Source organism: Lissotriton vulgaris, chromosome 3_2 (assembly GCF_964263255.1).
Source record: "Lissotriton vulgaris chromosome 3_2, aLisVul1.2, whole genome shotgun sequence".
Lineage (NCBI taxonomy): Eukaryota > Metazoa > Chordata > Amphibia > Caudata > Salamandridae > Lissotriton > Lissotriton vulgaris.
This window is the reverse complement of record NC_141690.1, coordinates 279,733,864-279,746,307: the sequence shown is the minus strand read 5'-3', so window position 1 is coordinate 279,746,307 and position 12,444 is coordinate 279,733,864. Positions and strand designations below refer to the sequence as shown.

The following is a 12,444-nucleotide window of genomic DNA, read 5'->3' as shown; positions in this document are numbered from 1 at the left end:
GCGGGCGGCCATGGACCGGGTCGTCACGCAGGCCCATTCAGGGAGGCCCAACATCCCCAGGTGCTCTCTTCTTTCGACGGCTGCCCAGGGGGAGCTTTCGAGGTCGTTCCCCAGGAGGCAGTCCACGGGTGCATCATCGCGGACAGTTACTTTCAGCATTCCGGACACTCCTCCCCACTCGAAGGGGACGCAGGCCATCCGACACAGGCTTTCTGAGTTGTCGGCCGATCGTACGGGGCAAGGGATGTTTGGCAAGATCTGGTCCGGGGTCACCAGATGACAGCGGACTGCGGTCACACTGGCCCCGGTGTCGCGGAGGGCTTCAGCCCGGCGCCCATTAATGTTGACCCACTGGCTGTATTTCTGCGTGTTGGCGGGCAGGGGGGCCCGCGGGATCATGTCCCTTTCCCCTAGGCAGACCAGGGACATGGCGGCTGGTTCCCACTCGGGCTGGTCGGGCTCGTACTCCTCAGGGTATTCTGAGGTTTGCTCTTCTCCCAGGGCGGCGGCAGCGACCTGGCGGGGCATAGGGTTCTGGTTCTTCGGGCAGTTGGGATCATTGGCGTACTGGCCGGGTCGCTGGCATCGGTGGCAAGTAAGGTTGGCCCGGAAACCTGGACGCATCGGGGGGTTTCCCCTGCCGGCCGGGGGCGGGGCGTTGCTGGCGGGAGTCACCGGGACGGCGTCTCTGCCCCGACCCTGGCCTCCTCCTCCCCCTCGGGGGCGATGGGGTCCTTGGGCGGCTCTGTTCTGTTCGCTGGGCCCGTTTCGGGCAACTCGGGTGCTTTCCCATCGGTCAGCTTCGGCGGCGAGTTGCCGAGGTTCAGTCAGTTTACTGTCAAGGAGGTGCTGCCTGAGCTCGACGAAGCAGTTGTTAGAAAGGTGCTCCCACACAATAAGGTCGAAGAGTTGTTCGTAAGTTGTCACTTTGCTGCCCTTGATCCACCCCTCGAAGGCTCGGCTAAAGAAGTTCACGTACTCCACCCAGGTTGTACCCGGGATCCGCTTGCAGTCGCGGAACCGCTGGCGGTACATCTCGGGCGTGAGTCCGTATCGAGTGAGGAGGGCGGCTTTCATGTGGTCGTAGGATGTCATCTGATGGTCCGGGAGTTGCAGCAGGGCGTCTCGCCCTTCGTTGACAAACCTCCCCCATAACCCGGCTCCCCAGTTGCTCCGGGGAATCCGGTGGGAGGTCATGCCTACCTCGTAGGCTTTGAACCATTGCTGGATATCATCGTTCCGGTAATACTCTCTGACGACATCCTTGGGGATGTGGACCTTGGGGTCTGTAGTGGCAGAAGTGTTCGGGCGCTCGGGGATCCCGAGATCTTTGTTCTGTTTCCGAATCTCTAGTTCTTTTAGGTTGCGCTCATGTTCATAGGCTAGCTTCTTCTCTTCTAACTCTCTTTGTCTTTGTTTCTCTTCTCGCTCCTCTCGGAGCCGCAAGTGTTCCAACGTTATTTTTTGTTCCGCCAATTTGAGTTCTCCATCTGAACGAAGTCGAGCCAGTTCCAATTCATGGAGCCTGCTTTTTTCCCGTTCTCGGACCTCTTCTGGGGAGAGACCCGATCTTCTTTCTTCCGTCGGTGGGGTGCTTGTTTCGGGTGCCTCGAGGCTTTGGTTTCGGGGTACGGCCGTACCCGTCTCCGCCCAAGATTCCAGGGCGTTTCTGAAGTCCTCTTTCGTGCTCAGTCCTGTGGTAGCAATGCCTAGTTCTATGCAGAATTGTTTTAGTTCTCTGTGGTTGTATTCTTCTAGTTTTTCCATCTGGAGTTTTTCCGTTGCTCCGCTCTCTTTTGTTGTTATGGTGGTTGTGTGTCGTGGGGTGAGTTACTCTCTGTACGATTATGCGTTGGTTCGGATCGCGCCGCTGGCCACCAATGTTAGACGGGGACCCGGAGGGTCGGCCGAGTACAGGGGGAGAGGCCTCCGGTGAGGGCCGTCTCCGGCGATCGTACAGACAAGCAACTTCCCCCCCCACAAATGGACACCACACAAGGATGAGATCTACACACTTTATATAGGGTTCTTGAGACAAGTTATCAACGATACAGTAGGGTCAGGATACGAGGATCCCCCCCAATTCTAGTCTTTGTAGGGAAACGGGTAGCAGGACAGTCTTGGTACCGGTCTGGTACAGGGGCGGCAAGAAGGAGCTCACAATCCTCGAGCTTAGGGGTCTGCAAGGTCGGGCCGCGGCAGCGCCAGCAGGCTAGGATGATAGTTCTCGGTAAGGAGGGCCGCGGCAGCGCCAGCAGGCTAGGATGATAGTTCTCGGCAAGGAGGGTCGCGGCAGCGCCAGCAGGCTAGGATGATAGTTCTCGGCAAGGAGGGCCGCGGCAGCGCCAGCAGGCTAGGATGATAGTTCTCGGCAAGGAGGGCCGCGGCAGCGCCAGCAGGCTAGGATGATAGTTCACGTTGCAGAGGGGCCGCGGCAGTGCCAGCAGGCCGAGGTGATGGTTCACAAGGATGGGCCGCGGCAGCGCCAGCAGGCCAAGACGAAGGTGCACGTTGCAGAGGGCCAGCAGGCTTCAGAGATGGGTTCACAAGGCAGGGCTGTGGCAGCGCCAGCAGTCCGTCAAGGATGAGTTCTTCTAGGTGTCTCTCGACTCCAGGATACAACTGCCTTCCTGCTCTGGAGCTGCCCCAGTTATAGGTCTGGTCTCCTTTGATGTCCGGACCCTCGCGCTTGGAGGTCGGGAGGTCCGGGATGAGGGAGACCAGACACCCAGCAGGGGGGTGGAGCCAGCGCCCGGGGAGGCCGGGGGCGATCGACACCTGGCGGGGGAGAGCCATCGACACTCCTTTCTCCCATTGACCTGCCAAGTGGTCTCTTCACCTCCTGGGTGGATGGTGGTGCCTCGATGTCGGGGCCTGGCCAGGCCCAGGGTTGGGGTCGAGCCGAGGCCACGCGGCCTCGTGACGCAGTGTCCAAAGATGGCGGCTGGGCCGGGGCAATGGTGCTGACGGAGGCCCGGGCCAGCCGATACTGGGGTGTTCGGGAGCAGGCGTCCCGTCGGGGACGGGTTGCGGGTTGCCTCGGTGGGTTGCCGGGATGGTTCTTTCTGGGGATACAGGGAGAGCCGGTGTCCGGGCCCTATCATGCGGGGAGGGAGCGGGCCTTCCACGAGGCCAGTCCAACAGGCTCTCTGCAAGACTCTTCTGTGAACTTGGTGGCCACCTTTCTCTCTACAAACTATCTTATCCAACACTGCAAAGAATCAACACACTCGAAGGGCTCAATCCTGGACCTTGTTATTTCTAAAGCAGGCATGCTTTCTATCGCTACCCCTATTCACGTAGACTGGTCTGACCACCTCCTCATCCCATTCTCCCTTCACCTAGCACACTCTATAACTCTTGGCCAACCTAAGAGGGCTACCTCCTGGTTCGGTGACTCTAAAAATATTCACACCATTTCCCTCTGAGAATCAGCTTTGCTGTCACTTCCAAGGCTAGACCCGAACCTAGATGTTGACGATCTTACCTCCCAATGCCTCTCAGTCCTTGCAGCCGAAATCAATAACGTCGTTCCTCTCCAAAGCAAAAAGAAAAGGCCCATTCCCTCAGCACCTTGGTTCAACAAATCCCTCTATGAAGAAAGGAAACACCTAAGACGCCTGGAGAAACAATGGAGGCAAGTACCCTCCACCGATAATTTGGCCACGCTTCATTCAGCAAGATCCAAGTACCACAAACACATCTTCCTTGGGAAAGCATCACACTTCAGAACCCTCCTTGACTCAGCCAAAAATAGACCCAAAAAACTATTTGATCTCATCAAGAATACTAACTGCTCTCCCCCTACCTCAAGTTGGAGGATTCTACAAAGAAAGCTGCAGATTTCGCTGTATTCTTTGATGAAAAAGTGAAATCACTGGTGGATCAGGTCGCTCAGCCTACCCCTCCAGAGGAACGCAAATCACTAGCCATTTGGCAGAACTTCGACCCTATCTCTGAAGATGTCCTCCTCAAGTGCATCCTCGAAACAAAGCCCTCCAACCATTCGCTAGACCCCAGCCCTAGTGCCATTGCCATTGACTTCTATACCCATTCTCTTCCCTATTGGACCACTCTGGTCAACCTCTCCCTCTGTCAAGGCTCCCTTCCTATTCCCTTCAAAACTGGGCAGGTCACCCCTCTGCTTAAAAAACCCACCGCTGATGCGAATGACCTCAACAACTTCCGCCCCATCACTAACCTACCCTTTCTTGCGCAGATCACAGAAAGATGTGTTGCAAAACAACTCACTCGTCATATCAAGGTGTAACCGGGTGGACCGGCACAAGATGCCTGTTGGACCCGGCCTCGTGGCGTGGTCCTCGCTGACCTCCGCAGCCCCAGATCTACGGGTGGAGCTGATTCTCGTCCACCCAGAACTGTACATGACGCTACTACCCCGGACCTGAGACGATCCCCAGACCGCGTGCCTGCACCCGTGCACGTGACCATCAGACTCCATGTTTGGCTACCCCGGCCGGCCGGCCGCCTTCTTCCCTTTCGGCAGCCCCTGGCCTCTCCTGGCTGCAGCAGAGCCTGCGCGTCCGATGCGCCCAGATCTACCCGGGGGGTGAACGACTCCTCAAGTAACCGAAACAAAGACTTCCCTCACACCTCCGGCCCCCTTCCGAGGAACTGGTTTCCATCACACCTCTGAACTATCCCTGGGGGCTGGTTTCGATCGCACCTTGGGCCTCCTAGTGAGCTGGCTCCAGGCCCTGATGGGCGTCTGGGATTCCCTGGTCGCATGGTCCAAAGCATCAAAGAACCACCCGCCCAGACGATCAGGCGCCTGGCCCTCGGACCTCCTGCCTCTGAGGGTCCGGACATCAAAGAGCGCGATGACTATAAGACAGCCTGCCTTCCATCTAAGCGGCAGTTGTATCTTGGACAAGAAAGCCCTGCTGATCTGATCGCGGCTAACTTTGAGAAGAACAGACTCTGACCCACCGAGCCCTGCTGACGTCATCACGGCTCATCCTAGAACCTAAGGAACGGAACCATCGGAAGCCCTGCTGACGCTGTTGCGGCTCCCTCTCAAAGCACGAGACCTGACCATCGGAGCCCTGCTGACGCTGTCGCGGCTCCACCTGCTTACGAGTACGACGGAGTACTCCCGACCAAGCCCTGCTGACCTCGTCGCGGCTTGACGAACTCTCTGGTCCGGCTGGACCATCGACGCTACCCTCACGATCGACTTGTAACCGAAGTGAGTAGGACAGCAAGCCACACCGCCAGCCCCCGTACCCCCCAGTTCAAGGATTGAGAACTGTGCGCAGGGTGCGTGGCGTGCCCGCTAGCCTCCTGAGACTGTCCCGGTTCCCCGATCCCTCGTTACGAGACCTTTGCGATCCCACGATCGCTGTATATTGCTCCCTACTTTTAATCTTGATAAAGTCTTTCTTGATAAAGAATCACGGTGTGGTGTCCGTTCATAAGTGTAGTGTGTCGACAGTGTGTACGATCAGTCCTCCCCGGCGGGGACTCCCCCTCGATAAGACTCGGCAGTAATTGTGGGAGAGGAGGTTCCAGGCGGTTAGGAGAGTCCTCTTGACCCCTGGGGTCACCGCCTTCCAACAATGCCTAAACCCGATACCTGGCGTGAACCTGTAACCTGGGACCCCCCCCCCTCTTATTTCCACAGCCACCGCAACTCCCGGAGTGGACCGGAGAGGAGGATTACAGCTGCGACGAGGAGGACGAGATCGGGCCCTTTAACTGGATGGGAGGCTGGATAGAGGAGCAGGAGTCGCGTTCTCCGATAAGTGTCAGCAGGGAGAATCCACAGGTGTGTTATTACACCGTAGGAGCAGACAGTGAGTGGCAGAGCGGAGTGGCGTGGAGCAGTGCAGAGATCGGAACAGCGAAGGAGAAGTCGGAGACGCGGGAAGAGACCGAAGCGGGCAGACCTCAAGAACCATCTGAGACGGAGGAGCCGCCTGGACGAGGTGGAGAGGCGGACAGGAGGAACACCGAGGAAAGGAGAAAGCCAGGAGGCCAACCCTACTCGTCGCCCAGCCGCACACCAGGAGGGGTGCGGCTATCCGAGGTGCATACACGTATCGTGGGCTGGGTGAAAAAGAAGGGCAAAAGCCTAACGTAACTGTCCCGTTCTATCCTCTGGGAGTCCACCCCTTACACCCCTTCACGTCCCGTGAATGACCTGCACGTACGGTTTTCCTCACTCCCCACCCCTTGCTACTGGCATAACGAAAGTAGTGTGAACTGACACTTGCCTCTTTAGTGTTTCCCCCTTTACCGGTGGAGCCTGGGCCATTACGGAGCCGAAAGAGAATAGCAGAAGGAGGAGCCCTATCCGATGAAGGGAGGAGGGAGTACTCCGAAAGACCCGACTGGAGAGAAGTCGATCTCCGAGAAGAGGTGTACCTAGGAAGACCTGTATTGACTTTTTGTTACAACAAATAAACCCCTGCAAAACTAAGACACGTCTCCTGCCCCTTCCTACCCCGCATTTTACACAAGGACAATGATCTTCTTGACAATTTTCAGTCCGGCTTCATCCAAGACTGCAGCACTGAAACAGCCCTGCTGCAAGTGATTGATGACGCGCTGCGGATACTCGATTCGGGGGGGTCTTGTCTTCTAATTCTCTTTGACCTTTCTGCAGCCTTTGACACTGTCAACCACAACACCCTCCTCAACACTCTTCAACAGAGAATGGGCTTGTAGGGCACTGTGCTTAGATGGTTTGCTTCCTTCCTCTCTGATAGATCCCGAATGATCAAAATAGCGGACAGTCTTTCCTCTCCTTTGGCGGTGGGTCAAGGTGTTCCTCAAGGCTCTATACTTGCACCTACATTGTTCAATCTCTATTTGGAACCACTGGGAAATCTCCTAAGTAAATCCGGGGTCCTCTATCATCTCTACGCAGACGACACTCAAATCTACCTCAAGGTTGCCTCCACTTGTGATCTCTCTGTCCTAAGCTCTACTCTGGACTCCATTCAAAACTGGATGTCAACACATCAACTGATTCTGAATCCCTCCAAAACTGAATTCCTCCTCCTCTCCTCCTCACTTTCTCCTAAACCGGTTCAATCATGGATGGACCAGATGAATCTACTGAACAATAAACCCATTATTGTCGACAGCGCAAAATCCCTTGGTGTCATACTCAACACAAAACTCAATCTACTCTCCCACATTAATTCAACTGCAAAGTCTGCTTGATACCAACTGCGCCTTCTTTGGGGGGTTTGTCGCTTCTTCCCGGAGCATGACCTTAAAACCCTGGTCCAATCGATGGTCCTCTCCAGACTGGACTCCTGCAATTCTCTTCTTACTGGCCTCCCCAAATCCCACCAGTCCCCCCTTAAGTCTGTTCTCCATTCAGCAGCTCGTTTCATTTATGGGGCCAAAAGAAGCGACCACATCACACCCATGTTATCCACCCTCCGCTGGCTTCCCATCGAGCCAAGATCTATCTACAAGACTGCCTGTATCGCCCACAAAACCTTGCACTCCTCCTCTCCACGCTACCTGGCGAATAAACTGAAACTCTCTGGAGGCTCTAGACCATCACGAAATGCGGAAAATTTCCTGCTTTGAACCGCCCACTTTCAAGAAGGAAAGGTCGATGGCCCAATCCTTTTCAGGCAACGCAGTGAGAATCTGGAACTCCCTTCCGCCGCAGCTCCGGACCATGACCTCTTCCAAGGCCTTCAAAACTGACCTCAAAGTTCTCCTCCTTCAAAGACATTTCCAAAATTAAAATTCATGCCCTCTCTATTATCTGATGGAAGACCTTTTATTATGGAAAATTTCTATTCTCGATGACCATGGAAGTGCCTTCCCAGTGTGTTCGTGTGGTTTGAGTGTCTGCCATTTATTGCAGTATTACCCTTTTACCTGCGTTTGGTTCTCTTTTGTAACATGCCTTTCTCTTCTAACACACTGTTTGCTACCTCTTACATTTTCTTTGCTTTCGATACTTGCACAAGTGCCACCATTGCGCCATGTAAGGTTTGTTCTTGTGTTTGAGTGTCCTCCATTGACTGCAGTATTTTACCTCTACTTGTACTTTGTACTCTTTTGTAACCTGCACGCGTCACTTTTTCCTCCTGTAATGCACCGTTTGCTCCTCTTGTATTTTGTTTGCTCACAATTGTCATTTTTGCCTCGTGTAACATTGGCTTTTGTAATTTATTCACTTGTCATGTTCTCCTCATGTATCAGTTCAGTGCCTATTGTGAAGCGCTCTGACACCTTCGGGTAAAGTGTGCGCTATAAAAACGCATAAATAAAAATAAATAAATAACAGCCCCCAAAAGAGCGTCATATCCTCTTCCGGAGCCTCGGTCTCCCTGGAGCCGCGCAGTCCCTCTTCTATGTTGGCGGCGGGGTCCGGTCACCGTGGTAACGGCCACGCCGTGGTCCTACGTCTGTGTCGATGACCCTCCTCTCTTCCGGTCCTGGTCTCGGACGAGCGCCGCCTGCCCTATAGCGTTATTAGAGCCACGCGCGGGGCACCAGGCGGGTGTGCGCGGGAACTTCACTTCCGGTTGTATGTGGAAGTCTGTCCCCCGGGTCTCAATCCGGTCGTACGTAGAAGCCTGTCCCCCGGGTCTCACTTCCGGTCTTACGTCTGCCCAGGACAGCGTCACTCCAGAGGGGACAGCCTCACGCGACGCACCAGGCGGAAGTGTACAGCGGAGAAGTCTGTCCCCCAGGCTTCACTTCCGGTTGTTCGTCTTGATGCTGCACATTGACCGAGGCCGGGACAGACCATGATGAGCAAGGGCTGGAGTCGCAGAACCGGGAGCGCGGAGCGGGCCTCGGGTGAGAACCGCAGCGGTCGGGGGGGGTCGTCCCTCTGGAGCAGCTCCTGCCCCCTGTACACAACCCCCTGGCACCCCAGATAAACCCCTCTTCCTATGCGACCTCCAGAGCAGAGCTGGGGCCAGGGAGGCGGGTGAGGACCTGGGATTACCGGGGAGGGGCCTGTGCAGGAGCCCCCCCCCCCTTATCCCCTTACACAGCCCCTGGCACGCCAGATAAACCTCTCTTCATGTGCACCATCCAGAGCAGAGCTGGGGCAGGGAGGCGGGTGAGAGCCTGGGGTTACGAGGGGGGCTGTGCATGAGCCCCTATCACATCCTAGTGCTGCATTGTACACCTGTAAATTGTGTGCCGCTGCACTCTAAGCAGCTATACTCTGCACCAGTCCACTCTACTCCACTGCTCTGCACTCTACTCTGCATCACTCTACTCTGCACCACTGTACTCTACACCACTGTACTCTACACCGCTGTAATCTACGCCACTACACATGACTCTATGTCAATGCACTCTACGCCACACTGCACTCTACGACACTCTACTCTGCATCACTATACTATGCACCACTCCATGTCCGGCACCCTACGGCAGTATATTCTGCACAACTCTACTTTGCACCTCTCTGCGCTACTGCACTCTTATGCAACTCTACTCAACTAAGCACCACTATGCTCTATGCCGCTGTACTCTGCACCAATGCACTTTATGCCACTGCACTCTATTATTCAACACATTAATCTACGCCACTACGTTCGGCATCGATTAATTCTATGACCCTACCCTCTACTCTGCTCCACGTCTCTGCACAATTTCACTCTATGCCACTCTACACCTCTCTAATCTACACCACTCTTTGCTAGTGCACTCTACACCACTCTGGTCAACTCATCTCTATGCACTCTTCCAAACTCCACTCTACGCCACTGTGCGCTATGCCAATGGGCTCACTCTGTACCACTCCGCCCTATGCCACTTTACACCACTGAACTGAACAACACTCTAGTCTGCAACACTGCACACCCCACTGCTGAACTCTACTCTGCACTACTACAGCACTTCAATTGGAAGCACTCCACTCTACGCCTTTTCCACTCTACGCGCCTATACTCTACACCACACCACTCTATTCCACTGCACTCCAAGACCCTCTTCTCCGCACCATTGCACTCTACACCACTGTTTTCTACGCCACTGCCTCTTAATTATATGCCACTATACTCTGCAGCACTCTACGCCAGTCCACTCACCCCACTACACTCTACTTTACGCCACCGCACTCTGCTCTGCACCACTGTACGCAAGGCCAGTGCCTTCTATGCCACTCTACTCTACAGCACTCTATGCCAATGCACTCTACGAAACTCTACACTGCACTCTGCAACACTCAATCAATCAATCAATCATGACATTTATATAGCGCTCTACTCACCCGGAAGGGTCTCATGGCGCTGGGGGAGAGGGGTCCGTTACTGCTCGAAAAGCCAGGTCTTGAGTTGCTTCCTGAAGGACAGATGGTCCTGGGTTAGTCGAAGGTGGATGGGGAGGGAGTTCCATGTCTTGGCTGCCAGGTAGGAGAAGGATCTTCCTCCAGCGGTGGCTCTGCGGATGCGTAGAAAGGTGGCCAGGGCGAGGCTGGTCGATCGTAGCTGGCAGGTGGGCGTGTAGAAGGTCAGGCGGTTGTTGAGGTACTTGGGGCCCAGGTCGTGGAGGGCCTTGTGTGCGTGGGTGAGGAGTCTGAACGTGATCCTCTTGCTGACGGGGAGCCAGTGCAGGTCTCTCAGGTGGCCGGAGATGTGGCTGTGTCGGGGGATGTCCAGGACGAGTCGTGCGGAGGCGTTCTGGATGCGTTGGAGTCTTTTCTGAAGTTTGGCTGTGGTTCCGGCGTAGAGGGTGTTTCCGTAGTCCAGTCGGCTGGTGATGAGTGCTTGGGTGACCGTCTTCCTGGTTTCGGTGGGGATCCATCGGAAGATCTTTCGGAGCATGCGCAGGGTGTTGAAGCACGATGATGAGACGGCGTTGACTTGTCTGGTCATCGAGAGGGAGGAGTCCAGGATGAAGCCCAGGTTAGGTGCGTGGTCCGTTGGATTGGGAGTGGTGCCCAGGGCAGGGGGCCACCAGGAGTCGTCCCAGGCGGAGGGCGATGAACCCAGGATGAGGACTTCCGTCTTGTCTGAGTTCAGTTTCAGGCGGCTGTTCTTCATCCACTCGGCGACGTCTTTCATCCCTTCGGCTTGTTCTGGCGGCGGTGGGGTTGTTGGTGAGGGAGAGGATCAGCTGGGTGTCGTCGGCGTAGGAGATGATGTTGAGGTTGTGTTGGTGTGCGATGGCTGCGAGGGGGCTCATGTAGACGTTGAAGAGGGTGGGGCTGAGCGATGATCCTTGTGGTACGCCGCAGATGACTTCGTTGGCCTTGGATCTGAACGGGGGGAGGCGGACTCTCTGGGTTCTAGCGGCGAGGAACGAGATGACCCACTCCAGTGCCTTCTCTTGGATTCCGATGTTGCTGAGGCCCCGCACTAGGGTGCGGTGGCAGACAGTGTGGAACGCTGCGGAGAGGTCCAGGAGGATGAGGGCCACTGTCTCCCCGTTGTCGAGCAGCGATCTGATGTCGTCAGTGGATGCGATGAGGGCGGTCTCGGTGCTGTGGTTGGCTCGGAAACCGGACTGCGAGTGGTCGAGGGATCCGTTCGTCTCGAGGAAGGCGGTAAGCTGTCTGTTGACGGTCTTCTCGATGACTTTGGCAGGAAAAGGGAGGAGCGAGATGGGGCGGAAGTTCTTGAGGTCGGTGGGGTCCGCTGTTGGTTTCTTCAGGAGGGCGCTGAGCTCGGCGTGCTTCCAGCTCTCCGGGAAGGTGGCAGTGTTGAAGGAAGCGTTGATGATGTCCCGGAGTTGGGGTGCGATGATGGAGTCAGCCTTGTTGAAGACGTGGTGGGGGCAGGGATCGGTTGGGGATCCGGAGTGGATGGTGTTCATCGTGCGGGTGGTGTCCTCGGTGCTGACCGGGGACCAGGCGCAGAGGGTGGTAGTGGGGGGCGTTGGTTCGGTGGTTGGGTGCGTGGTTGGTGCGCCGAAGCTGTTGTGTATTTCGGCGATCTTGCTGTGGAAGAATGAGACGAGTGAGTCGCAGAGGTCTTGCGAGGGAGTGATGTTGTTGTTTCCGGCGCTGGGGTTGGAGAGCTCTTTGACGATGCTGAAGAGTTCCTTGCTGTTGTGGGCGTTGTTGGTCAGTCGTTCTTTAAATGCTGTCTTCTTGGTGGTGTGGATCAGCTGGTGGTGTTTGCGGGTGGCGTGCTTGAGGGCAGTCATGTTGTCTGTGGTCTGGTCGTTGCGCCAGGCTTTCTCGAGTGTGCGGCAGTTCTTATTGGAGTTCTTAAGGTCGTCGGTGAACCAAGAGGCTTTCTTGCTGCCGTGTCTGCTGGGAGGGGTCTTCAGTGGTGCGAGGTAGTCTGCGCAGTTGGTGATCCCACTGTGTGAGGTTGCTGGCTGCTTTGTTTGGGTCCGTTGTGCTGGCGGGAGGGTTCTGGCTGAGGGAGGTGGTGAGCTGGTCGGAGGTGATCTTGTTCCAGCTTCTGAGAGGAACCTGTTGCGGGTGGTGGTGGGTCGTGGTTCTTCTGAAGCTGAAGTGGACGCAGCTGTGGTCAGTCC

The 12,444-nt window shown here is 55.8% G+C and overlaps 1 protein-coding gene across 1 annotated transcript in view; it reads left to right on the top strand.

The window, feature by feature from the left end:
* Positions 1 to 8,495: 8,495 nt before the first annotated feature.
* INO80B (INO80 complex subunit B) overlaps positions 8,496 to 12,444 on the top strand; it is a 41,721-nt gene continuing 37,772 nt past the window's right edge. Inside the window, exon 1 of the mRNA XM_086964362.1 lies at positions 8,496 to 8,799. Within this exon, the coding sequence (XP_086820488.1) occupies positions 8,748 to 8,799 (52 nt within the window). The 5' untranslated portion in view covers positions 8,496 to 8,747. The remainder of the gene's footprint in view (positions 8,800 to 12,444) is intronic.